This window comes from Polistes dominula, unplaced genomic scaffold, assembly GCF_049000335.1.
Source record: "Polistes dominula isolate Pdom_NZ unplaced genomic scaffold, Pdom_raw_medaka contig_23, whole genome shotgun sequence".
In the NCBI taxonomy this organism is placed as follows: domain Eukaryota; kingdom Metazoa; phylum Arthropoda; class Insecta; order Hymenoptera; family Vespidae; genus Polistes; species Polistes dominula.
Window position 1 is genome coordinate 2,840,527 of NW_028300963.1, and position 27,606 is coordinate 2,868,132.

Consider the following 27,606-nt stretch of genomic DNA (forward strand, 5'->3'; position numbering starts at 1 on the left):
AGATAAATATGATAACATGTTGCAAGAAAATCAAAAATTCTTATCATCTCTTTTTTTTTTTTTTTTTTTTTTATTACGATACACATGGTTAATACAAGCAACATACACGTCGATATTTCACAAATGTCCATAGATCTGTTTTTAATCTTTTCGAACTCAGTGAAGAATCCCAAGAAGTATAATACAACATTTCTAGAAAAAGCAAAACAGGTCAAGTGATCATTCTCGATACGTTATACTACCTTGATAAAAAGAGAAAAACTTTTTACAAAAGAATACATATATATATAAATATCAGTGAGATAAAAGAAACCTTGGAAAAATTCTATGAAATTTTCACTAGCACAGTAGTGTGAGACGTCACAGTAAATATAGAATAACAACAACAACCACGACAAAGTAAAAAAATCAAAGTAAAATGAGAATGGAAGACAACTAAATTTTGATTTATAGAAAAAGACGACGAGGAGAAAAAAAAATAAATAAAATAAAATCACAATTAAATGAAAAATGTAACAATCAAGATGAAGTCCCACGTACGATTCGAAATAAAAAAAAAAAATAAAAAAATGACAGATTGAGATAGGAAAAAAAAAAGAAGAAGAAAAGAAAGGAGAGAAAGAGTTGTGGGTTGAATGAGGATGAGAGGGTGTGAATGAATCGTTTGAGGGTGAAGTAGAAAGAAAAGGTAACATGTCGTGGTGGTATTGTTGAAAGGCAACTTTAAGGTCGAGGTCAAGGCTTAGGGCCAAGTATCCATCGTCTTCTTCACTTCGTCAAGTGAGTAGGAAGTCTCGAGTAGGTAGAAAAGTACCAAATCGTTGCCACTTTGGTAACAACTACTACTCTACATTCTTTCCCAGCTTCTATCTAGGAGAATTTTCACACACACATACATATAGAGATATTTATAACACTTAGATAGATGTTGAACACGTATATAACGATCATAGTTTATTATATTATTATATTTTTCTAATTTTTGAAATGATTCTAATAGTTGTTGTAAAGGAATAGCATAGAAAATTGATTAAATCTTTGATAAAAAATAAAATAAAAAAAGAAAAATAAATTAATAATTATTATGTTAGTTTTTTATTTTTTATTTGGGTTTCGTATTGTATTTAATTAAAAAATATATAAAATATTTTATTATATATTTATTATTATATTATATATATATATAATATATTATATAATATAATATTTATTATTATATTATATTTGTATTTTATTAAGAAATATATTTAATATTTAAAAATAATTATTAATATCTAAAATTTTAATATTAAAATATATTAACTATATTTAAAAAATGTTTAATTATATAATAATAAAATTACAATAAATAAATATCTACTATTTCACAATACTACTAATTACAAATTCGTAGTAGATGTAATCTTGCAAAGTTCACCATTATCACAAATGAGTAATAAATTATAAATAATACAAAAAAAAATTTTTTTAATTTGTTTATTACCACTGAAACATAAATTCGAATAAATTATTAATTCTTCCATTATATAAATAACAACAACAAAAAACATTCATTGTATCCAACATCTTACAAAATAATTTTAGTCGAAAATACATGAAAAAACCAAGAAATAAATCAAGCTACATATTTCAATATAAAAAAAAAAGTAATCAAAAGATTAATACAATTTATCTACACGTTTGAAGAGAAAAAAAAAAAAGATAAAAAAAAAAAATAATAAGAGAAACATGAAATCGGAATAATAATAAAATGCGGTTGGGTAAACGAAATGGCTATAAAAAGTCGTGTGTAGAGTACTTTGAATCTTGTAGATCAACTTCCTAGCTGATGTGATATCGGTATTGGTTTGTTTTTACGGTCTACGTTCTTTTCTACGATTTTTTTACGACACAAAAAAAAAGGAACATAGAAAAAAGATCTAAATCTATTGGTGGTACTCGTATAAGTTCGAGTAGCCCATATAAAATGGGTGGAAGGTGGTGGCCCAACAAACGTTGATCGTGATTTTCTGATTCACTAAATATTAAAAAAAAAATAATAAAAAAAAAGAAATCTACCCCTTTTAGTAAAATAAAATTGTAATTCTACAAACTGAGGATAATCTTGCAAGCCATAGAACTTAAGGAAAATTTTTTTAGAAATAATTTAATTAATTAAAATATAATAATATTGTCAAATGTAACAAATATACATTTAACTTTTTTTTTTTTGAGTGTAAATATAGTTGTATAAATCGGTATTTTTATATTAATTATTTTTATTTTTATTTATATTAATTAATTTTAATATTAAATTTTAGTTTTATGTTTATTGATACCAATAATTAAAATTTATTATCATTTTTGTATAGGAACACGTAAAATAATAAATGTTTGGTTAACGAAACATGCAAATTTAGATTTGTCACTAATTATATTATTAAAAAAATAAAAATATATATATATATACCACTTTTTAAATAATAAATATTAAAACTCACCACATTAATTTCATATTATAATTTATTAGTACACGAGAAATTTAATTTGTATGTATTAAAAAAAATGATTAACATTTTAATCAAATAAATCGTGACACATTTACACAGAATAAAAAAATAAATATCGATTTCACATAAAATATAAAATTGGTCAAACCCCCTCATCACCCCCATTCGACGACCAATAGCAGGGACAAGAAGTAAGGAACACAACAAAACCAATGAAGGGAAAATAAAGGAAGAAAATGAGAAAGAATTCATCACAAGGGTGTCCTTGACGACGACGACGATGGTGGTGGTCGTTCAATGGTGCATACAATTTTTTCCATTTCTACTCTTCGTAAAAAGAAAAAGACAGGGAGAGGACGGAGGAGGAGGAGGAGGGGGTGAGGATAGGGGAGAAAAAGATCCTCGATTTATTGCCTCCCCCTTTATTGCCAGCTTTATGGAGATCGTAGGATTCCACCGTACGCTGTGAGTGCACCGATCAAGTTCCGAGAATACCCAGAATTGTATGAATAGATCGAGTACCAATTAACGTTGCTTGTAGATTGATATTCGATGTTGAATCAAATTTTATTTTCTTTTTTTTTTTTTTTGTATCATGCATCGATAAGTACACTTAATATCTTTTATATTATCTCTTCTTTATATAATATATATATTTAGGATTAATGTATTTTTTTGTATCCATTGAAATAAGAAACAAATAAAATATATATATATATTATTACTTTATCTTTTTATATTTATTTAACGATAAATTTATGAGTAGGTGGTATGGGTGGTTAGTACTGCATATTATTTAAATATTTATAAAGGAATGAAAACGATGTGAAATGTGTTTATTTTTATTTTTATTTTTTTTATTGAAAAAGAATTTATTAAAATGTTACGAAATATGAAATATTGAAAATTCTTATTAAAGAAAGAGGAAGAATAATATAAAAAGAAATATTATGTATAATTAGAGATATTATAACGAAGATAAAATAAAGAACTATTTAATATTATTGGATGAGATAATAAATACTTATCTATACACAAATAAAAAAAAAAAAGATTAAAAAAAAATATATAATCGATGATCGAAATAAAAATATAATTTCCTACCAAATAGAAATCCGAACGAACAAATATCAATTTCTTTCACTAAACCTTTTCCACCCCTTCACACACACACACACACACACATAAAACAAAACAAAATATATACGCATCCCACATATATATAGAGAATACTATTTTTCATATGGGTGAAACAAATCTGACCTCAATCATTCGGTCAATTTTTCACGCGTAACCACTCACTCACCACCATAATTCCAACAAGTGCTAGGGGGGGGGAAGAAAAAAATAAATAATTTTTTGTATTTCCCCATTTTTTACAGTAAAACAAAAAAACAACAACAACAATAACAACGAGAATACAATTGTGACGAGTAAGAGTATTGATAGGTAACGTAGTACAACTACTAGCGGTGATGGTGGTGGTTTAGTGGGAGGGATTTTCACAAGATACGAACGTGAAGGAAGGAGAAGGTAGAATAAGATGGAATGAGGGATTGGGGTGTGTTGGGGGAGGGGTAGTTGTCTGCAGTAACATGTTACCGTAGCCTGTCACGCTAATGTGACAGCCGAGAAACAGGCGAAAGCCCTTAGCACCACCGTCCTCACCCCAATTTTCTACAACCCGACAAAACTCATCCCATTCCCCTTCCTCTTCCTCTCTACCATACTAGTCCACCCAACCCTCTCACCCCTCGTTCAGTAAGAAGACGACGACAACAACAACTACGTTTCAATTCTTTTTCGTTGCTTGTAAAATGCAACGATTTACTTTATTTGGACGAATGATTTTCCTAAGGAAAAGGAATTCATGGTTATAAAATAGTATGTGTGTGTATGTGTAAGGCTATAAGAGAAGAGTTGGGGGATGGTAAGGTGTGAGTAGGTGGAAAGTTGAAGTGAGAAAGTCTAAAAAGGTATCGAAGGGATTTTTAGGCTCTTCCTTTTCCTTTTACTTTTCCACTCCCTCACTCCCCACAATCACCATTCCCTTCTCATACCCTAAACCCACCCCATTCCTTCTTTTTCTTCTTCATCGTTTTCTCTACTCCTACTACTCTACTCTTTTCATCCTCTTTTTCCATCCTTTTCCAGCTACCATCCCCATCTTCTTATTTCCGTTAACGGGAAAATTCAAGAAAGTCTTGGGGACTACTACTACTACTACTACTACTACCATTCACCATGGGAATCGGCTTTCCATCGTGACGAAGACGACGACAACAAGGACGACTTTTCAACGTCGATCAAATTAAGGGTAAAGGATCTTCAGGGAAGGGGAAAAAAAGGGCTAAGGAGCTGTAACAAGTCGATGGGTTTACCTTGATTATAATACCGTTCTAGATATTGTTAGGATCGTTCAAACGTTTTATAAAAAAAAATAAAAAAGAGAAATATATATATGTCAAAGGGATGAAAAACATTTCACGAAGTGAAGGGTGGGAAAGTACCACATTTAACCCATTGACTGTCAACTACGAGATATCTCGTAGTGTGTGCTGTAATTTTAGATTAATTACAAATGGTTATTTGCGTTAAGAATTATTAAAAAAGTTGAACAAAATATTTATATGGTGTAAAAAATCATTAATTATCAATTATTGTAAATACCATTACAATATTATATCAGTAATTTAATATTATTATTATTATTGTTGTTATTATTTTATTAACTGGCATTAGGAACTCGAAAGTTCATTGCCGCAAATACCAAATCCCGCCATTGTTCCGGTCCCTGAGCGCGTTCCTTCCATTCGCGGTCTTCGTATTCTATTTCTTTCAGGTACCTTCTATTATTATCCTCCCATCTACGTCTCGGTCTACCTAGTGGTCAACTTAATATTATTATATTTTAAAAAATTTAAGATAAGACGCTCTAAATATGTCTGGCAGTTAATGGGTTAATATCGTAATTTAAAAAGGTTTATTTCTTTTCTTTTTATATAGTTTTTAATTGACGTTATTAATACTAATTATAATACTCGATTAGGAATGATTCATAATTTACCTAATAAAGTAGGTTGCATAATTCATATATATAAATGTATGTATTACATAGTATATACACGTGTGCTTCTAATTTAAATATATAGTTTTTTTTTCTTTACGAACTATAATAAATCTTATCAATTCAAAATTAGAATAATCGATTCAAATAATTTATAATTGACCATTAAAATAAATTACATTTGCATAATTCATGAGTTCTATATATATATAAATGTATGTCTAGTTTGTTTGCGCGTGCGCGTGTTATACGTAATTGAATTTTTTTATTTTTTATCATTTTTTATAAATTCTAAATAAAACATTATTCAAATAAGAATAATCACCATTCAGATAAATAATTATTTAAATTAGAAAAAATAAATAAATAAATTAGACGTGTGAGATATAATTTCTAATTATATTTCTATGCACGTTATATATATATATATATATATATAAAAATAATACGTGTGCAAAAAATATAATTGGAATATAATTCATAAATTTTAATCTTAGGTTATACGTAGAAATGTAAAATAGAAACTAAGCATGAATATAATTTCATACCACAAATAGGAATTTTGTGATCGTTAGAAACACGAGTATATGTTCGATGAAATCGTAGGAAAACGTAACTCATGTGTAATAGTGTCTGTATGTGTATATATATCTATGTGTGTGTGTAAAGCGTTTAGAGAAGGAACCAGTGGCACGTTAATGACAGGAAACCGGCAATATGAACTTGACGGCTCGGTACCGCAGTAACGTACCGAGAAACCGCAGGCCCTTGGTTATAAGTTTGCCAGTAAATGTTCGACATTTAACACACACATACACAAATACGCAATGAAAGAGAAAACAATTTTTTTTTTTTTAAATAAACTCAAACAATTTTCTTTGATATAATACAAGAAAAAAAAATAAAAAATTTGTAATTATAATAAATTTTATTAATTTATTCAAATTTTAATTTAAATTAAAATAATTAAAAAAAAAAAAAAAAATTATGGTTATAATCGATGAATAGTTCTATCAGAAAAATGTTTTGTTAGAAAAGTCGAAGAATATAATAGTATATTTGTGTGAGGGTGTGTATGTGTTGGTAAAAATAGTAGTTTGCGCACGAATGGAAAAAGGGTCGGAAAATCGAGGGTGACGAGATCTTCACGGTGTCTCTCTCGTTCGAAATCACTTTCCTGTTCCGGCAGGAGGCGAAAAAGGTAGAAAAGCTGGTTCCTACTATCCTCCCTCTCTCTCCTACCCCCCTTCCCGGACTTGCACCACACCGAACCAGCTCTGGGGGATGCCAATAAGATTTACCCGGGAAAAAGCAATCTTGAAAAACAGTCGGCTAGAAAAACCGATGACGGCTCGTGTATACTTCTATTCTCTCACACATTTCATTTTCACTCACTTTCACTTACTTACTTACTTTCTTTCTTTCTTTCTTTCTTTCTCTGTGCTTTTTCTTTTTTTCAAAACTTAATAGTTTATTTGTCCCTTAAAATATCTTACGAGATTTTCTTTTTGCTTTTCTTTTCTTTTCTTTTTATTTTCTGCTCTTTGTTAAAAATTATTTGAAGTATTAATCTGACATTTTATACTTTTAATATTTTATTTCCATTTAAAAAGAAAAGATTTATTTTTATTTCAATATTTTTTAATTATTCACTTAAATCAATATTTTAAAGTAACGTTAATAAATCAAATCAAATTAATAATAACAAGAAAATATAAATTTACAAATAGTATTTAATTAAACCCTTCATTCTTGAATTTCTATCAAAAAGAAATTTAGAACTAACTATAATTATATTAATTTAAATATTCTTCAAATGCTTATTCGATAATTAAATAAATATTTCACAAAATGAAAACGTTCATAAATCAAATGAAATAAACAATAAGAGGCAAATATAAACTTGCAAATATAATTTTTATATTCTTCAAACTCCAATCAAAAAGAGATTCAAAACTAACGATAAATCCTTAAAGATCGACAACGCTGCGAATAGGTGTCAGAAAGGGTTAAGAAAGGGTGGTTTTGCTTGGTGGTGGTGGTTGAGATCGTTTCGGAGGGAAACTCGCGATTACGAGCGACGTTTTTATTGAGCTTTAAATCTTCGCTAAACGTCGGGAACGGTAAAACGGCATTCGAGGCACGGTTTTCTGTGTGCTTGATGCTGTGTAAGGTGGGATAAGGGGGGGATGTGGGGTGAGGGGTGAGTTTTAAGGAAGTGGGGAAGGAATAAAGGGGTGTAGAAGAAGAAAGAAGAAATAGGAAGAAGGTTAGAGGGTGTGGGGGTGGTTTAAGGGAAGTGGGAGAATGAAAATGGAAAGGAGTTAGGTGAAACGAAAGGGTGGCAAGATGGTAGGGGGTTAAAAGATGCGTTGAAAATCATCATCCGTGATATTGCAACCCCCCACGGCAACAACTACTACTACTACTACTATTACTTTCTCATTCATTCTCTCTCATTCTCTTTCTTTTTCTTTTATTTTTTTCTTTCTGAACAAATCGTTTCATCTTGAACGTAATGTTTTTTGAGCCGTAGACGAAATTAGAACGGTCTTTTGACTAACGTATTCGCGTTTCGAATTCACTTGCCCCTCTTTATCACGCGACTTTGCGTTCCTTTCTCTTTTCTTCTTCTTCTTCTTCTTCTTCTTCTTATTATTATTATTATTATTATTATTATTATTATTATTATTCTCTTTTAAGAGAATATAATTCATGAAAATACAAAAGAAGAGAAAACTATGAAAATTTATAACAGGTATATATATATAAAGGACAAATGGAAAGGATTAGAAATGTTACTTTTAAATTATTGTTGGTGTAATTACGAGTTACGTTGAAAGAAAACACAATTTAATGATTATTATGAAAATTAATATGTATATATAAATTTAATAATGAAATTTGAAAGTTATTAGCAATAATAATAACTACTAATCGAAAAATTAACTATAATGATGAAAAATAAGAGAAAAGATTGTTGATAATAATTACAGAATTATGGTTAATATTTAAAATTTATAAATTAAGATAAAATTGATTTTTTTTAAATTAATTTAAAAATATACATAATACTTTACTAATAATATAATATAGTAAATGTAAAAAATAAATATTGTATTATAGAAATGATATATATATAATATAATTATATATAAAAAATAGAATATTTATATAATATAGTATTTATATAAGTTAAATATATATTATATTATGTAATTATATAAATATATATTATATAAATAATATTAAAATATTATTTAATATATATATATAATATAATACTCTAATACTAGTAATATAATAATACTCAAGAGTGAAAAGAAAATAATAAAAAATATTGCAAGTCACCTAAAAAAATTTATTTTACCCATCCACCCTTCATAAATTAAATTCACAAATTCTAACTTTGTAATCAAAAGACAAATCTTAACAATTACTTGGAATATAAGTAAAATATATTACCACCAACGTTCAAATAATAAAAAGATTATATATACATATATATAAACATCATTTGAAAAAAAAAAAAACGAAGGAAAACTAAAGGCAAATAATTCAATCAGATAAACTGTAGATCATCTGAAGATTAAGTCAACAATAAAAAATGAATGGAAGGATAAAAAAGACGTAAAAAGTCAAGGCGTTTACAAAAACGATTAGAAAATCTTTTTGATTAAGAGAAGGGGTTGGGGTTGGGGTTGGGTTGAGTTGGTTAGTTGGTTGGTTGGTTGTTGTTGTTTCCTTCCCCTTTGGTTAAATCCTAAAGCTGAGTCACGTTTTCAATTATCGGAATGACTAGTAAAGACTATAGACGTTTTCTATGTAACTTTGTATATAAAACTCTATAGTGATAACCATAAACAACAACAACAATAACAACTATAACAACAATAATAATATTAAAAAAAAAATAATCACTTTCATAAATCACACGAACGATAAAACAAGAGAGAGAGAGAGAGAGAGAGAAAGAGAATCATTAATATTTTCTTTCCTATTTTCTAATCGCACTTTAATCATTCACATGACTCACCCACCACAGAAGAAAAAGTACCCTTCTCTAAATCTCGTACTTTAATACGTGAATTCTCGAAATAACGATTTCCGAAAGGGTGAGTGGGTGGCTGGAAAAAGGGGCAAGAAGATTCTTACCTGAAACAGAAATAAAAATGTGACTTGTTAAAAATCTTATTTTCAAATATTTCATATGAAAATATAATGATGTGTGTACGAACGTAAGTGTGCGTGCGTAAGAAGAATATAGAATATGGGGGAAAAATAGACAAATTTTTCTATATAAAAGAGAGAGAAAGAGAGATAGAACATAATGATGTAACTTTTCGAAATACGTTTACTATGATTTTCCTATTTCCTGTAAGAACTTTGAAAGAGGATCACATGACGAGTTGAAATAAGAGAAAATGTCTGTCCTCTGTCGTCTCTTTCTCTTTCTCTTTTCAACTTTCGTAATCGAAAACTATGGGGAACAAAACAAGGGGGGAGAAAAAAAATAAAAAATAAAAGAAAAGTATCTTCTTTTCTATTCGGTAATGCGAGTCTTGAAAACTGAATGCCTCGTCAAGAGACGTCGTCGTCATCGTCCTGTGTGTGCGCATATCGAAAACGAGAATATTTCAAATCGTAAGGAGCTTTTTTTTGAATTTTCTTCCTTGTGAAAAACTCTTTTCTATCAATCATCCCCTTCTTTCGTACCATGCCTACCAAACCAACCAACCCAATCCAACTCTTCTTCTGCTTTTTATTCTTTGCATAGGGAAATCGACAATCGAATGGTTGGTTTGGTGAAAATGTTGTGAATCAAAAAAAAAAAAAATTTATTTTTGAATTATTTATCGACGATTTATCGTCATGTTTATTATATTGGGTGACATTTTTTTTATCAACTACAATACCCCATAAAAAAATTGTCTTCAACATGTTGCAAAACAATTACAATTGAAATTATAATTACGATGATTCGAAAAGAAAAAAACAAAATAATTAATCTTTGAAGATAACACAATTCAATTTTCTAACAAAAAACATTACATTAAAAAAGAAAAAATCAAAAGATATCGTATTTTATACTAAGCTATGGGAAATAAATAAAAATAGGAAAAATAATAAAAAAAAAAAATAATAAATCTCATCGGATATATAAAAACAATAATAACAATAAAATACCTGATCAAAAGAACAAATTAACAAAATAATAAATGATATTAAATAAAATCCTGAGAAACAAATATAATAATAATAACAATAATAATCGTAATAATTCATACCCCAATGAAATAATTATCTCCGGGAAAATATAAATGGACTGATAATAAAGAGAATAATAAAAACAAAAAAAAAACAAGAAATAAAAAATAAAAACAATAAAATAAAAAAGAAACCTAAAAGAAATGAAAGAAAATTAAGACAATGGAAGGTAATTAAAGGGAGAAGAGGAAAAGGGGAAAATAAGTCCGACTAACGACCGAGAAACAAGGAACACGTTAGGAAGGAAAACGAAGGGGGTGCGGTGGGGAGAAGGGAGGGGGTGGTAAACGAAGAGAGAAAGGTTATATAGACGAAGAAGATCTAGAAGAAGCGTGATAGGAAGTTGAAAGGAGGGTTGGTTGTTGCCAAGCATGAACAGGGGGTGATAAGGGGTGAGGTGGGGTTGGGTTTTAGGGATCGAGAATGCGCGGTAAGGTGGCTAACGATAATTTCTCGGCGGCGTCACGTGCCAGCAATATAAATCACCCCTTTCTCACCCCCATTCATCCCTACCACCACCACCACCACCACCACCACTAGCACCTTCGGAACTCGGCCCCACAATTACCTAATACGTCCGTTGCTTCCACCTTATCCTTAGACACCATCGGTGTAAACCACCCTTCGCTTTTCGTCCTATCTCTTACTCTTCTTCCCTTCAACCCCCACCCAAACCAATTCTATCTATCTATCTATATATGTATGTATGTATGTATCTATCTATCTATCTTGTTCTATCTAACACTCATATACGTATAGACAAACTCTTACATACTTACAACGTCAATAATGGGATCTAGACAGTGGCCGTTCCTCTTATGGATTCACCTAAATCACCCTATTTCTCCTATAATGATTCCTACACCTCCCTCTCAACTAAACTCATCTTTATTATTCATTCTATAATCTTTCTAACTATTCTTGATTGTATTTATATATCTTGTTCTTTTTTTCTTTATTAGTTTTTCATTTATTTATTTTTCTATTTAAGGTAAGATAATTGAATCGTAATATACTTGTCCTTATCATTGGATTCAAGTTAATTATCTTGATAATTGATAACGTTTCGATGTGGTATTAAATAAATGGATTGTTAGAAAATTTGACACGACAGGATTATATATATATATATTAATTTTTATGATTAACCTCAATAAAAATCTGTTGGAAATTTTTTTTTTGCAAAACGGTGTTTAGTATCAATAACTAGAAACATTTATAATATATAAATTTGTCATATGATTATTGAATAATAATAAAATTTGTATTAAGTAAGCCATTTAAAAGTAGTTTTATATTTAAGAAAAATATTATTAAAATATTCAAACCCTGGTAGATATATTTTTCGACTCTTGTAACATGTAAATGAAAAAAAAATGTAACAATCTATTACAAACGTCAAAAACACGAAAAACAAACCTGATAATACCGAAAAAATATCACTCGCAAGTTTAAATAAAAAAAAAAAAACATTTACTATTCGTCGGGGAATGAACAATATAAAAATCTGATAATTCTGTAAAAATCATACGTGAGTTTACAAAAACCACTTTCTGTTACGTGTAAACAACAAAACTGAGAAGAGAGAGAGAGAAAGGTAGGGGAGATAAAATATATAACAAAAATAAAAATCTATTACAAACGTCTAAAACAAAACAAAAAAAAAAAAACAAAAAAAAATAAATTTATAAACAAACAAATTGATAGTTGAATCAAAGTTGAGTTACAAACAAAATAGTAAAAAAAAAAAAAAAAAAAAAAAACTAAATCTATGACAATACTTCATAAAACGCAATAATTCAATTTACAATAATTAAAAAAAATGAAAAAAAATAAATAAAAGTAAAAGAAAATAATTCGAGTCCAAATTCTAGTCCATAGTATTTTCTTTTTTTTCTTTTCTCAACCCTTTTCTGAAACACCCACCCACCCTTTAAACCTCGTATACTCGATTTCTTTCTTTTTCTATCATTTTCTTTTACATATTCTTCTTCTTCTTCTTCTTCTTCTTATTCTATAGTAAATGTTACGATGAAACCGAGCGAACACGCATACATACACACACGTATGTAACATTGTACATTCTCTGGGTCTACTTTAGCATTTACTATGCCGCCGCAATAGGTACCCCCCGATCCTCCACCCACCACCCCCTCACAACCAACGTTACTTTACCCGTACCACGATACACACATAAGAGGATGGAGCTGGAGTACACTTCCAGGCCGGGAAACGACACAACCGATGGCCCCGAGGCTCGCTCGAATCGTGGAAAATTCACCTCGACCTTTCTACACCCTTTTCCCATCCCTTTACTCACCCCTCTCTCTCATTCTCTTTTCTTCTCTCTTTTTCTTTTTCCGTCTTCCCGTATATTTCTGTCTTCACCATTTCCTACCAACGTCTGTCTGAAACCACTTCTTTTTACCTGTTCTACCCGATTTCTTTCTAGTCAAACCTGTATTCTTCTTTCTTCTTTTTTTTTTTTTTTTTTAAGTTAATCCGATGAGAAAAAAGTATTCATTTCTATTGTCGATGCTTATTTTGTACTTGTACTTTTGTATAAAAAAAGTTATATGCATTTATTTGTAGTTTTATTTTTGTGTAGATGGGGGTAGGTTGTTTGTTTGTTTTTTTAGATTGGTTTACTAAATGGTTAAATGAATTTATTTCATTGTTTTTTTTTTTTTTTTTATATATTAGAACACGACTAGTTTTTTTGTCAATTTTTTGTTGACTTTATATTTTTTAATTCTATTTTAATATATTTAAAATTAAATTTAAATATGTAATATAATTATAATAATTTAAATTGTTAATATTGAATATATTGAATATATTTAAAAATTATATTTTAATACACTCGAACAATTGTAACACGACGTAAAATTATTTATTAAAAATATGATAAGAAATATAATTAACCACCCTTAACGAACGAGCATTGTTAGACATACAGTTGAGTTGTCGCGAGTATGGGTGGCATTCGTTCGTTAAAGGGTTAAATTAAAAAACAATGTTTATTCCACTCACCCCCTCTTTCTAAAAATAATTATAAATAAATAGAATGATATTACGTGGGTTGTAAAAATTGTTTGCCAAAAAAAAAAAAAAAATAAAAAAGAAATTCAATTGAAATTGATGGAAGATAACAAAATATATATATATATACATGTATATATGCTTATTTAAATATTTACAAGAGAGAAGATCTTTTTCTTTACAACATATCACCGAAACATTTACCGTAGACCGTACCAAAATAAAATAAATAAAAAAAAAAAGTAAAGGTAGAGAGAAACTAGAGAAGAGTGAAATTTTGGATGGATCGTCACGAAGAAGGCATTGTTTCTCGATCATGCTGGTGTACAAACGAGACTTTGATACTCCAAGCACGAAAAGACTATCGTTCTATCGTATTTCTATTCTTCCTCCCTTTATTTTATTTTTTTATTTTTTTTTTTTTTTTTAACATTCATGCTGGTTTTGCTCGGTGGTTTACCTTTGGGAATTTCAGATTATTTCCGTTCGTGAAACTATAAATAATAATCGTTGTAAACCCCAGACACACAAATTTATTCTAACTTTCTATACAACTATTTCCTTTTTTAAATAATTATAAATATTATTTTTAAAAAAAACCAAAATTAAATAAAAAAAAGTACTCTAAAATAGTTGAGACGATGTTTCTTAAAAAAAAAAAAATAATAAATATATTAAAAATATGTTGGAAATGAATGCAATTTTTTTTTTTTTTTGGTATGAATTACACATTTAGATGTGACGTAATTTAATTCATGTTTCGAAAAAAAAAAAGAAATAATTTTGAATGGAAATATTAAGAAAAATTGAATAGTATATTTATTGATATCAACTTTGTATTATTTAATGAAATGGTCAAATATTTTTTAATGTTAGTGTATGTAAGAATAAATATTTATGTAATATATATATCGATATATACCCATGTATATAAAGATCAATATGATCTAGCTTTGTTAGAGTACTTGAAAAGTAAAAAAAAAAATCAAAAAGAAAGTACACGAACAAGTGACAGGAAAAAGGAGAAGAAGAAAAAAGAAAAAAAAAATAGAAAAAAGTAACAGTTACCAGGTAAGAAGAAGCACCGGTAACATTCGCATACTTGGCTCAAACTTTGACATACTTTCGATTTATCCTACAACTACGTACTTTTCTATATTTATCCCCTTTTATATTCACTGTTATCCAATCATATTCTCTCACACTTATGCGAAAAAAAATCTAAAATAAAATAAATTTTGAATATATGTAATAAAGCAACATATACAACTTAAATATTATAATAATTAATAATAAATTTTAATAATAAAATATTAATAAAAAAAAATAATAATATATATATATATATCATATATAATAAATATTATATATATATATATTATATATAATAAAATATAATAATTATAAATAATAAACTTAAAACGATATATAATATAACTTATATATTAAATAATATATTAATATAAAATAAATATATAAAATATTATATATAATAAACACATTCCTAAATGTTTTTAGATTGATGCCGGATATATCCGGTGCTCTTATACCGAAAGGGTTTAATATAACTAAGCAAATAAACACACACGGTATAAATATATAATATAATCATAAAGAAATAGAAAGAATAGAATCGATGTATAATAAAATTCTAAGATAGTTCATAGCCATCGCTAGATACAAGTCGAAAGTACTTACTTTTCCACCCTTCTTTTTTTTTTTTGTTCTTTTTTTCTTTTGCATTCTCTCGCGTACATAACTGGGTGTACTACGACGACCAGGTATAGCTACATCTCAGCAGCTCTCAAGCCTGAAGGCACGTTTCTCTCTACAATACTGCATTACGATACCATTCCCACTTCTTCTTTTTCACTATATCTTTTTCTAACACTCATACATACATTCATACATACATACATATATATATACATACACGTTTTCTTCTGTCTTTCTCTCAACTGGTTTTTCCGTCTCGAAGCTCACTCCCCATTTCACCCCATTTCACCCTATCTCACCCTATCACTCCATATCCCCCTTATTCTCTCTCTCTCTCTCTCTCTCTCTCTCTCTATCTCTCTTTATTTCAAGTTTTCTCTCGCGAAAGAATTGTTCTTGAAGGTTAGAGGCTGTACACGCGAGATGGAACGCGATCCTTGAAAATGAGATCGAAAGTACCTACGTAATGTGGATAAAAAGCTATGGAATAAGATTCTCTACACATATGTGTATATTATATACATATATATAGATATATAAAATTATACCTGATAAGAACTATATATATAATATCGTTATAAAGATAATATATATAAATTACGTATCACGTTGTTCGTCCGCAATGGACTCCTAAACTACTGATACAATATTATTTTATTGCGAATTATTTGTTTATTAACAAAGAGTCATGATTATATCTGTTAGTTCGATAAGATTCTAACAAATGGCAGTATAAGGTAATTCGTTGACTTAAAGACGTGTGTATCGAACTGATTGTGAGCCACAGCAACGCGTGGCGGGGCACCCCTAGTATAATATAGATCTAGATATAAAAACCACTATTTAATAGTAGTGGGTGTATTAATGTATGTTGCATAATCATAGAATATATGTTAATATGTTAATATATTGTATATTTATAATATAATATTATTATATTAAATTAATATAAGTATTAGTATAATTATAATGTGTGTGGGTGTAGATATATGCAAATATATAACATAATATGTTTATATACGTAAGTATATAGTATAGTGTATTTATATATACATGTGTATAATTATAATATGTGTATTTATCTATCCCTATGGTTATAACAATATGTGTTGCATTTATGTATTTATATATACACGTATTTTAACTATAATGTGTGTATGTGTTCCTGTATTTTTTATTTCTTTTTTTATATATATTTTTTTTATCTAAGAAAGAAAGAGCTTTTCTCGTTGGTACGCGACAAAGACGAAGCCGACGTTACTTCGATTACGCGTCTTACCTTCTTCACAATTTTTCTATAAGCGAACTCGCAAAATCGAGATAAGGAAATTCAACGAGAAGGAAAAGTGGATAGATATATATATATATATATGTATGTATCAGGGGAAAAAAAAGATTTGCTAGAAAAGAAAAGGACATGACGTTGTGCTTGACTGCAACCGCATCATTTCCATGTCAGAAGAACGTGAAAAGAAGAGGGTGGAAAAGGGGGAGAAATTGCGTGAATCTTCTTACATCTCTCTACGGATATATGTATATGTATATGTCTGTGTATATGTATTAAACCATCTACTTTTATCTCCATCCAACCACCCACTCTTAACCACCCTTTTCGTTCATTTTATATATGGGAATAGAAATCGCAAAGATCATGTTGAATTCCTCTCTTTCGTCTACTATTATAAAATTATATATATATATATATATATATATATATATATATATATATATATATTTATTTGTTAAAAATTATTTTTCTACTTTATTGATTTTATCATATTTTTTGTTTGTTTATAAAATAACTTGAAAAAAAATCTAATTGGATGCAAAGGTAAAATATTTAGGTAAATTATTTGGAATTTAAGCAGTGCTTGTATTTAATTAAATTACATAAATTAAATTAATGTATTAATTAAAATTATTAAATAATAATTATACTAATTATTAATTTTAATATTAATAAATTACAATAATATTTATAAATTCCACTACAAAAACGTTTTCCAATAATTATAATAAAAATTATTATTTAAATCAACATAATCGTATTACAAAATTAAATATAAAATACGATAAATAATTGGACAATAAATAATAATAATAATATTAATAATAATATTTGAGTATTAAAATAATTTCTAGATATTTTTTTTCCTTATTTTCACTTGCAAAAAAAAAATAAAATAAAATAAAGTTATTAAAGATTGATTAGTGGTTTAAATCCATCTTAACAAAGATTATCCAAGAAATTAGATATGAAAGATAAAAGACACTAGAAGATGACGAGACTATAGTAGTAGAAAAGAAGAAGACTATACTCGTCTTATGTTCTAGATTTCCCTGTTGGTAATTAAGATCAGTTAGGGTTGAAGGAAGTTGCATGCGGGAAATTTTGTTGACAAAGAGAGAAGTAGGATCTTCAAACGACAACAACAACAACATCAACATAGTATTAGGTTATACGAGTGAACGAGTGAGATAGAGATTTTAAACGACTATACCAATAGCCAAAGGACGATTATGCTACTACAAGGAAGATACTAGATTAAGGAGAATATATAGTCATGGTCATAGTAGTGGTGGTTGGTTGGTAGGGTTTGTTAGTAATGGTGTTTAGTCTCAAGAGGCTGAAGGAACGCAACAGGAACATGCAAAAGGGTCATGCGATTGTTGAATCATGTAGTGGTGATGGTGGTTATGGTGGTTCTAGGGACAAACTACTGGCATAGGTTCTTCAACGTAATTCAACTCGTCGCGGTGTACCACTACTACAAGTATACAACTTTCTCGAAGAGTAATCCTATATTTAAGTTTGTATAATTTCTCTATTAAATTTATATTAAATTAATAATAATAGAAAAAAAAATATATATATATATATAAAATTATTAATAATAATAATTATATATGTGTGTAAAATAAATCTGAGATTGCATTAATGCATTTACGTTCCACCTAATTTATTTTCTTTTGATTAATATATTATTAATTCGTATATTTTTGTATCATTATTATTAATTATTACTAATAACTACTTATTGTAAAATAAATCTCTTTAGAATTATTAGGTGTGTGAAAAAGTGTGTGAAAAAGAAAAAAAAATTGATCACATACGAGAAGAAAGAAAGAAATAGAGATGGAAAAGCAGGTGAGTTGTGGTTGGGGGTGAGTTGTTAGAGGGAAGGAAGGGGTGGGTTACGCGTCGCGTAGATTCGAGCACGAACTCTCGATAGCAACTAAAACGACCGATCATTATCCCTCGACGTTGGTTGAACCACCGACAGCACTCGATTTTAATTAACTCTAAACCGACGGATAGAGCTACGTGTCGGACGAACGAAAACGAGGTGTTGCTACATTTCCGAGAGAGAAAGAGAGAAAGAGAAAGAGACAGAGAGAGAGAGAGAGAACTAAAACGGGACACAGAAACTCACTGAATAGGATTTTCAAAGTCACTAACTCTTTTTCTGTCTGTCTCTCCGTCTATCTTTTTCTTTTTTCTTTTCCTCACACACATTTTTATTCTTTCACAAATAGGGGTTGTTTTTTTTTATCGTAGCACCAAACAAAATATTAGCAAACTATGAACAATTTGTTTGATCACAAATACACAATTATTTATACTTATAACTCAATCTCTAATTATAAATATATTGCAGAAATTAATAAAAAATAAATTAAACGAATGTCAATCAAATAAAATATCAAGTAAAGCTTTCTTAAACAAAATAAATCTTTTTCACACAAAAGAAAAAAACAAATCCCCTTTTAGAAAATAATAATTCGAATTAAAAAAAAGGATAGTAAAACAAAAAGAGTTTCTTTTTCTATTCGAAGAAAACAACAACTTGGAAGACAAACATCGTCGCGGATGTGAAAAGGGGTAAAATGGTAAAGAGTTTGAGGGTTGAGAGGAGGGATAAGGGGAAAAGACCGGGTGCTTTTAATCGAAGATCGCAAAACTACAACACAACAACCTAAGTATCGTGAAATCGTATTTTCTATGCGTATTTAAAGCTTGGAAGGGAGGGTAAATCTTTTCTGACAAAACTATACACATTCAAAGAAATTCAGTGAAAGACAAAAAGGGAAGATAAAAGGTGGGGGTGGGTTGGGATGGAAGGGAAATAGAGAAAACGGGATAGGATAATTATGAAAAGACAGAAGAAGAAGAAGGTAACGATCGTTCTCTTCTTCTTCTTCTAACTTCTCAGAGTCATAGTAGTAAAGCTGCTTCTGACGACTAAGAAGACGAAGTTGACAGACAAAATAAAAAAGAAACTAAAGAAAGAAAGAAATAATAAAACAAATCGATAAGAAAACTATAAGATAAAGGATTACGAATTTTTCGATTTGGGATACTTTGAAAAACATATTATACTTAGAAAAGTGAGTCCTAGAGAATTTTATCGAAGAAGTATTTTCCTCGTTAACTATGATCACTGAGAGAGAATAAAAAAAATAAAAATAAAAAATACAAACATCAAAATCGTTTCGATAAACATTGAGAAAAAGAAGAAAAAGAAAAAGAATAAGATAAGAAATAGTTTTAAAGTAGTAAAAGAAAAAAGGACAGACAAAGTATAATGCGATTTTTTCCATCTACGTGTTCCACACGACTAACAATAAGTCAAAGATCCTTTTCCCATAGAATACTTGGACCCTTAAAAAGTAAAGAGAAAGAAAATTAGGTTCTCTCACAAGAAATGTGTGTGTGTGCGTGTGTGTGTGTATGTATGTTGGACGAAACGAGATCATCCGATCGAGTTGTAGAGAAAACGCACGTTTGTTCAGGATGCTTGATGGCATGGTAGAAAAGTGGGGGTGAGGGTTGAGGATTGAGGGTGTTAGAAGATACGACGATCACGATTCTGGGTTATCTGTGAGTTGAACGGAGTGAGAGAATGAAAAAGACGAGGATAGAGATAGAAAGGGGTTGAAGGGGAGGGTAAGAGAATCTCTTGACACCTACCGATCAAAGGATTAAAGAGGATGTCTCGGCAGACGAGGCTGAAATTTAAAGTTCGGTTCTCGGTTATACGGCGTTTGCCAACAGTAAAGATTGGCTGAAGGCTGCATCAATTGGTTAGAAAGAGAGAGAGAAAACAAATGTAGAGTGAGAATTCACACCAGCTTGGGTTTTCGGTATGTAACCACCAACCACCCAACCTTCTCTGTTTACATGGCAAACGGCGGAAGTAATTCATAGCAAGGACTCGTCCCTTTTCCTTCTATCCCACTACCTCTCTCTCATTCTCTCTTTAAACCTATCGTATCTCTGTGAAAAGTGAGAGATAGTCACAAAAAAACAGGGACGATGATGGTTTACCCGAGATTTCGAGATCTCTTGGTAAAAATTTTCGTTAACTGTTCCCCCAACCCTCTAACACCCCATTAGAGAGCAAGATACACACGTTATTTTTCCCTTCAAGTTTTAATCTTGAAAAAGAAAACAAGTTAGAAAAAAATTATTAGCAATCCGTATGTGTAATAGAACACATGTTAATAAAGAGATAAGAAATTAACGAGTTCTTAGTGATAAAACAGGAAAAATATTGTTAAATAATGATGAAATACTGGTTATTCGTCGTTGGTACACAAGGAGGAGTTCACCAGTTAAACGATTATAATCGTTCTCCGTTATAATGTCGAAAAAGGATTAAAAGAATAATTAATTCTCTTTAAAGTGGGATTAAAATTAGATTAAAACGTGTGTAACGACGAATATAATCATTTAGAGAATTTAATATAATCTCACCATGGTGTCCTTGATGTGTTCGATCGGCTGCAGAAGTACGGCAGCCGTTGTGGCGAGATTACGATGATGCTGCTGTTGTTGTTGTTGATGATGGTGGTGATGGTGGTGATGTTGTTGTTGCTGCTGTTGTTGTTGTTGATGATGGTGGTGGTGTTGTTGTTGCTGTTGCTGCTGATGGTGGTGATGCTGTTGCTGCTGCTGATGTTGCTGTTGTTGTTGTTGCTGTTGTTGTTGCTGTTGATGATGGTGGTGATGCTGATGATGATGATGTGGATTACAATTGGCAACGATATTACGATTGCAAGTGCAAGCAAGATTGCAAGCCTGTTGCCCCGAAGCAAATATGTGTCCTACGAGTCCCGGGGTGACCGCAGCTGCCGCCGCGTTATTGATGCTGTTGATGAGGGGCGGGGGCAGGGGCACCGCACCACCCGGGACAAACGGGTACGAATGAAAATACGTGGTGATGGAGGAACGTGTCTCGTCAACGTCGATCACCTCGCCGAGCCAAGACGCTGCTGCTGCTGCTGCTGCTGCCGCTGCCGCCGCTGCTTTACGTTGATGATAAATTTGTTGTTGCTGTTGTTGATGATGATGGTGTTGTTGTTGTTGTTGGTGATGATATTGTTGTTGATGTTGTTGTTGTTGTTGGTGATGATGCTGCTGGTGCTGCTGACCCGGAGGAGGATAAAGGAGGACTCCGCCGCCACGAGCGGCCGAGCGTAGCCCGACCCTCCGTAGAATCTTGCCCTCCAAGTTCCACCAGGCAGCACGTTCCAGCGGCTGAACTCTCGAACGAGTCTCCGTCGTGATGATACCACTAAACGCCTTACTTCTTATTCTCGCCGACGTCTCTTCTCGACGTCGAAACACCTTTTCCTTTTTTCTTTTCTCTTTAAGATCCTAAAATCTTCTTATCTTTATTTTTATATCTTCTTTTCTCTCTTTCTTTATTTCTCTCTGAGAGATTATTGACGGCAAGTACACCAAGGGACGAGACACGAAACCCTCTTTCTCTCTCTCTCTCTATTCTTCTTGTCCTTTTTTTGTTAATAACAATCTGAGATACTTCTTCTATTTCCAATGATATTTTTGCAGTCGTTCGGAACGAAGGTATCCCTTTAGTTACTTTGTTTTTTTTTTTTTTTTTTAATTACAAACGTACGAGTAAGGAAAGAGAGAGAAAAATGACAAACTTTTGCACAACCATCGAGTATATTCTTATCGAATCTTTCCTAAAAAGTTCTTCTTCTCTCCTTCTTCTTCTTTTTCTCTTTCAAATATTTGTACAAATATTTTATCTGTACGTAGATATACAGATAGAAGAACGATAGAGTTTAAAAGGGGGTAGATTTAAAGAGGGGAATTGAGAATAGGGGTGTAGTTAACGCGTACGACAATAAAATACGTACACACCTCTACGAAAAATACACGGATAATCCCGTTCGATAGTATCGATTTGTTTATTACTTTCAAACGAGACTTTGATTGTCTTGATTATAAATATATTATTTTTTTACATCTATTAAATATTACTTACATATATATATATATATATGATAGATTTACGCGTACGAGAGAAATATATCGTCGTTCGCGCGCAATAATAATTCAAATAAAATGACAATAATTATAATAATAATAAAATATAATAATCAATGGTAAGAAAAAAAAATTGAGATTATTCAGTACTTGTTTAGAATTTTAGAAATTGAAGGAAAAGGGATGATAAAATTTGAGATCTTTTTAGATCGTAGAAAGAGAAAGAGAGAGAATGAATAAAATAGAAAGAAAGAGAGATAAAGAGATAGACAGATTGAGAGAGAGAAAAAGAGTGATAGAAAAAGTTATGCGCGAGATTTGCGATTCGCTCGTACGTTAATTGAAACGACGTAGGTTTATAATAATAATAATAATAATAATAATGATAATTTACCGCGATAATTGTCAAGTTCCTTTCCTACAAATTTTTACCGTACACCTTTTCTTTTCTTCCAATTCTATTTTTTAGTATATTTTTATTCTTTTTTTCTTTTTTTTTAATTTTAAATTTAAAATTTTATTTTTATTCTTCTTATTTTTGGTACGCGGTAAGAAAAAAAGGGGTGGACTCTGTTAGGAGGGACGATAATAAAGAAGAGAGTTTCCCTACCACTTGTCCTCCTTTTCTTCCTTTTTTATTTATTTATTTATCCCGTACGTAAAAGGGTGTTTATTTATTTTTTCTTTTTATTTTTTTTTTTTTATTATTATTATTTTAAAACTCGCTAAAATAGCTAAGTGAAAATGATTGTCACGAATAGATTGACCAAAGTGTGATAGACGTGGCAAAAACGCGTCACGAATAATTTCGCGTCCTTTTCTTCTTTTTTTTCTTATTTTATTTTTATTATTATATTAGTTTTCATTTATATATACTTTTATAAATATATTATATTATTATTATTATTAATATTATATATCATCGATTGTTCGAGTTTCGTGTTCACGAGGAACGAGCGAGCGAGAGAAGAGTAGAAGTGTGAGTGAAAAAGAGACCAAAAGGAATTATCAATAATTTTTTATAGAAAATTTTTTAAAAATTTTGTGAGAGAGAGAGAGAGAGATATATATAGATAGATGTATAAATAGAAAAAGAAAAATACAAAAACTTTGAGAATATGGGATAGAAAAGGAAAGAGAAGGGAAAGTAAGGAGACAGAAATAGAAGATAGAAAAAGATAGAAGAAAAGGGAAAAAGAGAAAGAGAGGGGGGAAAGATAAGGGAAAGGTTTTTAGTTGTCTCTATTCACCGGACCACTCCGTAAACTTTCCCTTCGTTCATCTCTCCTCGTAGAAACGCCGAAATATTATTATTATTATTATTATTCGTAGGACGCGCCAGCCCGTCGTCGTCGTGGTACGACGATCGGATATGTGCAAAGGGTGTATACATATAAACGTATGTGTATGTATATATATATTTATATTTATGTATATATATCTATGTATTTAAATATCGCGTGTTTTTATATGTACATAAAGGACAGAGAGAGACCGAGAGTTAATACAAAAACATTAGGACATGGATATGTGTGTATATATGTATGTATGTCTGTATTAAAACAAGAGAGAGAAAAAGAGAAAGAGTGAGAAAGTAAAAGTGTAAATTAGGCCTCGTTTATAATAATTTATCAGATAAAATCAGATAGAGAAATATTTTGTATACATATACACATATATGTTTAAATGTGCGTTTATGTATATGTATATGTATATATATATATATATATATATATTTATATATTTGTAGAAATTGGCGATTTTTGTATCTCGTACCTTTTACCTTCTTCCCTTTTATCTTTAAGATTTAGATATGCATAATCTAATATAATCTTTTTCTCTCGTAAGATATGACTTTGATTGTTTTACTATGATACATGTATTTATCTATCTACCTATCTATCTATCTATCTAATTATCAATCTATCTATCTATCTATCTATCTATCTATCTATCTATCTATCTATCTATCTATCTATCTATGAATTAACTATCGCCCGTTTTCCCTCTCTTCCTTCCTCCTAATATATATATGTATATTTATATATATAATATAAACACCGGACCCACTACTGTGCTTGATTGTCTTAACGCGATTCTCTTTTTGTCTGTTCCTTGACAGGTCACTTATGACAACAAAAAATGACACCGACGACGAACGACGACGACGAACGACGACAAAATTGACGTGCTTGTCTTTTTTTTTATTATATTTATATTAACTTTCTAATTATATTTTAAATATATAAATATTATTATATATTATTATTTTTAATTTTTTTTAATTTTATACTTCAAAATTTTCTTCCTTAATGCGAATAATTTTTTCATTTAAAACTTACACTTTTTATTCCCCTCATTTTTAAAATTATCCTACGTTAGATGAGAGAAAAAGACAGAAAGAAAGAGAGAGAGAGAGAGAAGGGAGACGTAGAAGAATTTTTTTTTACATGTACAAAGTGAGAAAGAGAGAGAAAGAAGAGAGAGACAGAGAGGAAAAAAGAAGATAATATATTTTATTTTTTTGTTTTTGTTTTTTAATTACACACACACTTTCTCTCTCTTACCTGGATACATCAGACTTCCGAACGACCTTTAATTATTATATCTCTTATCGTGAATAAAAGAGATAAGACAAAATTTTTAAATATTTGCAATTATTCACAGACAATTTTATTTAAATACAAATATTATTATTTATTTACGAATAAATTAAGAGAGGAAGAGGTGTGTGTATCGGGGAGATTCCCTTTTCAAAATCTCGCGTCTTTTTTTATTATTATCATTATTGTTCTTTATTTTTCATTTAATTAATTATCTTCAAACATCCTATCTTCTCAACATCTCGTAGAAATAATTCAACGATAATGATCACGAGATTAATTTTTCCTAATTTCTTTCTTTATATATTCACAAATATATATACATATATATATATATGAATACATATATATATATATGTTTTTTATTTTATATTTTTTTGTTTATTTTCTCGATTTATTTATTTGTTCATCGAGAAACAAATAGTAATCGTTAATTACGTGTCGTGAAAAATCTTTCCAACGAAGAACAATTAATTAGAAGAAGAAGAAGAAGAAGAAGAAGAAGATGATGATGATGACGATGATGACGATGATGACGAAGACGATGTGACCATTTATTTAAAGCAGCAACAGCATTACAAAAAAAAAATTTAACAACAGCAGCAACAGTCGAATAAAGGGTTAGTTAACCCCCTTGCTTTTTTTAATTTCTTTTTCTTCGATGCCACCACCACGTTCGTCGTCTTTTGGCGAGTTCCCTTTCCTCCTCCTCCTCCTTCTCCTCCTCGTTCTCTCCAACACTAGGTTAGCGAACAACAACACACACACACAGCACGCGCACGCACGCACGCACGCACGCACGCACGCACGTTAGAACGATAGATCGAACACGATGTGATAGAAATATATATATGTATATATATAGAACAACAACCAAGCGAGGGGTGGTATCTGGCTGGCGGGTGGTGGTGGTTTCGGTCGAGGGTTGACACCAACGAGTCCTCCTCGCGAATATTTTTTCCCGCGACTATATATTTTTTATTAATCTATTTTATTATTGTTGTTGTTGTTATATTTCTTTTATTTTTTCTTTCTCTTCTAACGTGATTGATATTAAAGAAGGAAATATATAGAGAAAGAGAAAAAGAGAGAAAAGATATATATATATATATATATATATATATAAGGAATTATAAAGAGATGTGTGTATGCGTGTTATTGAGAATTAGAAATAGAGAAGAGAGTAAGATACAGAATGAGAAAGAGACAGAGAGAGAGAGAGAGAGAGGGTTGTCCTAGTTCGAATCACGTGGTCTCGTGTGCACGTTCCTTCCCTCTTGTTTCAAAGACGTACGATGACGAAATTTAATGTCGACGAAAACGATGGTGGTGATGGTAATAGTGATATGTTGATATGGTGGTGGCGATGGTGGTGGTGACAGTGACGATGACTATGACGAGGACGATGACGAGGACGATGACGATGAAGATGCAACACACAGCTTCTTGTGACTCGTCTTCTATTTATCGTTTTAATTACGATTAATAGTAAACGTCGTCCAGATTTATTTTATGACGCGTGTATTGTCACGCAAATAACACAAGGGGGTTGTTGATTTGTTGGATAAGGCCTGTTTTGTTTGTTGCGTTGGAAAGATGCGAATAACTTTTTGGCCCGTTTTCTTCTCTCTTCGTGGATGACAATTAGATCGATAGAAAGAAAAAAGAAAGTATAGAGTTTGGGTATTGTGATGTTTTTTTTTCTTAATTAGAACTTGTGTAGACGTATAGAGAAAGAGATAAACAAACAAGTTTATACGTTTTATTTGTAGAACGAAATAATAATAATAAAAAAAAAAGATAGAGAAAAAAGACAAAAAAATAAATAAAAAGAATTAGAAAAAAAAATAGATAATTCGTATGTGTGTTATAAGCAGATTGATTACTTTGTACGTGTACGTGGTATGCGTGCGTGCGTGCGTGCGTGCGCGTATGTGATGTAAAGTAAAAAAGAGGTTGTTATAAAGATAAAGATGAATAGAAAAAAGAGAAAAAGAGAGAAAGAGAAAGAGAGGAAGAGAGGGAAAGAAAAGAGAAAGAGAGAGAGAGAAAGAGAAACAGATTGTGTGCGTGTGCGTGTACGTGAGAGAAACTCGAAGGCGGAACGATTAAAAAGCGTCC

At 30.1% G+C, this 27,606-nt stretch overlaps 1 protein-coding gene across 9 annotated transcripts in view; it reads right to left on the reverse strand.

The window, feature by feature from the left end:
• Positions 1-27,606, reverse strand: part of heph (polypyrimidine tract-binding protein 1 heph) — a 407,327-nt gene that overhangs the window by 196,388 nt on the left and 183,333 nt on the right. Inside the window, exon 1 of one of the 9 annotated variants that reach the window (XM_089172856.1) lies at positions 21,341-25,906. The exons of the other annotated variants lie outside the window; for them this stretch is intronic. Within the exon in view, the coding sequence (XP_089028982.1) occupies positions 21,341-21,343 (3 nt within the window). The 5' untranslated portion in view covers positions 21,344-25,906. Of the gene's footprint in view, positions 1-21,340; positions 25,907-27,606 lie in introns of those variants that run through there. 9 annotated transcript variants of the gene reach the window in all.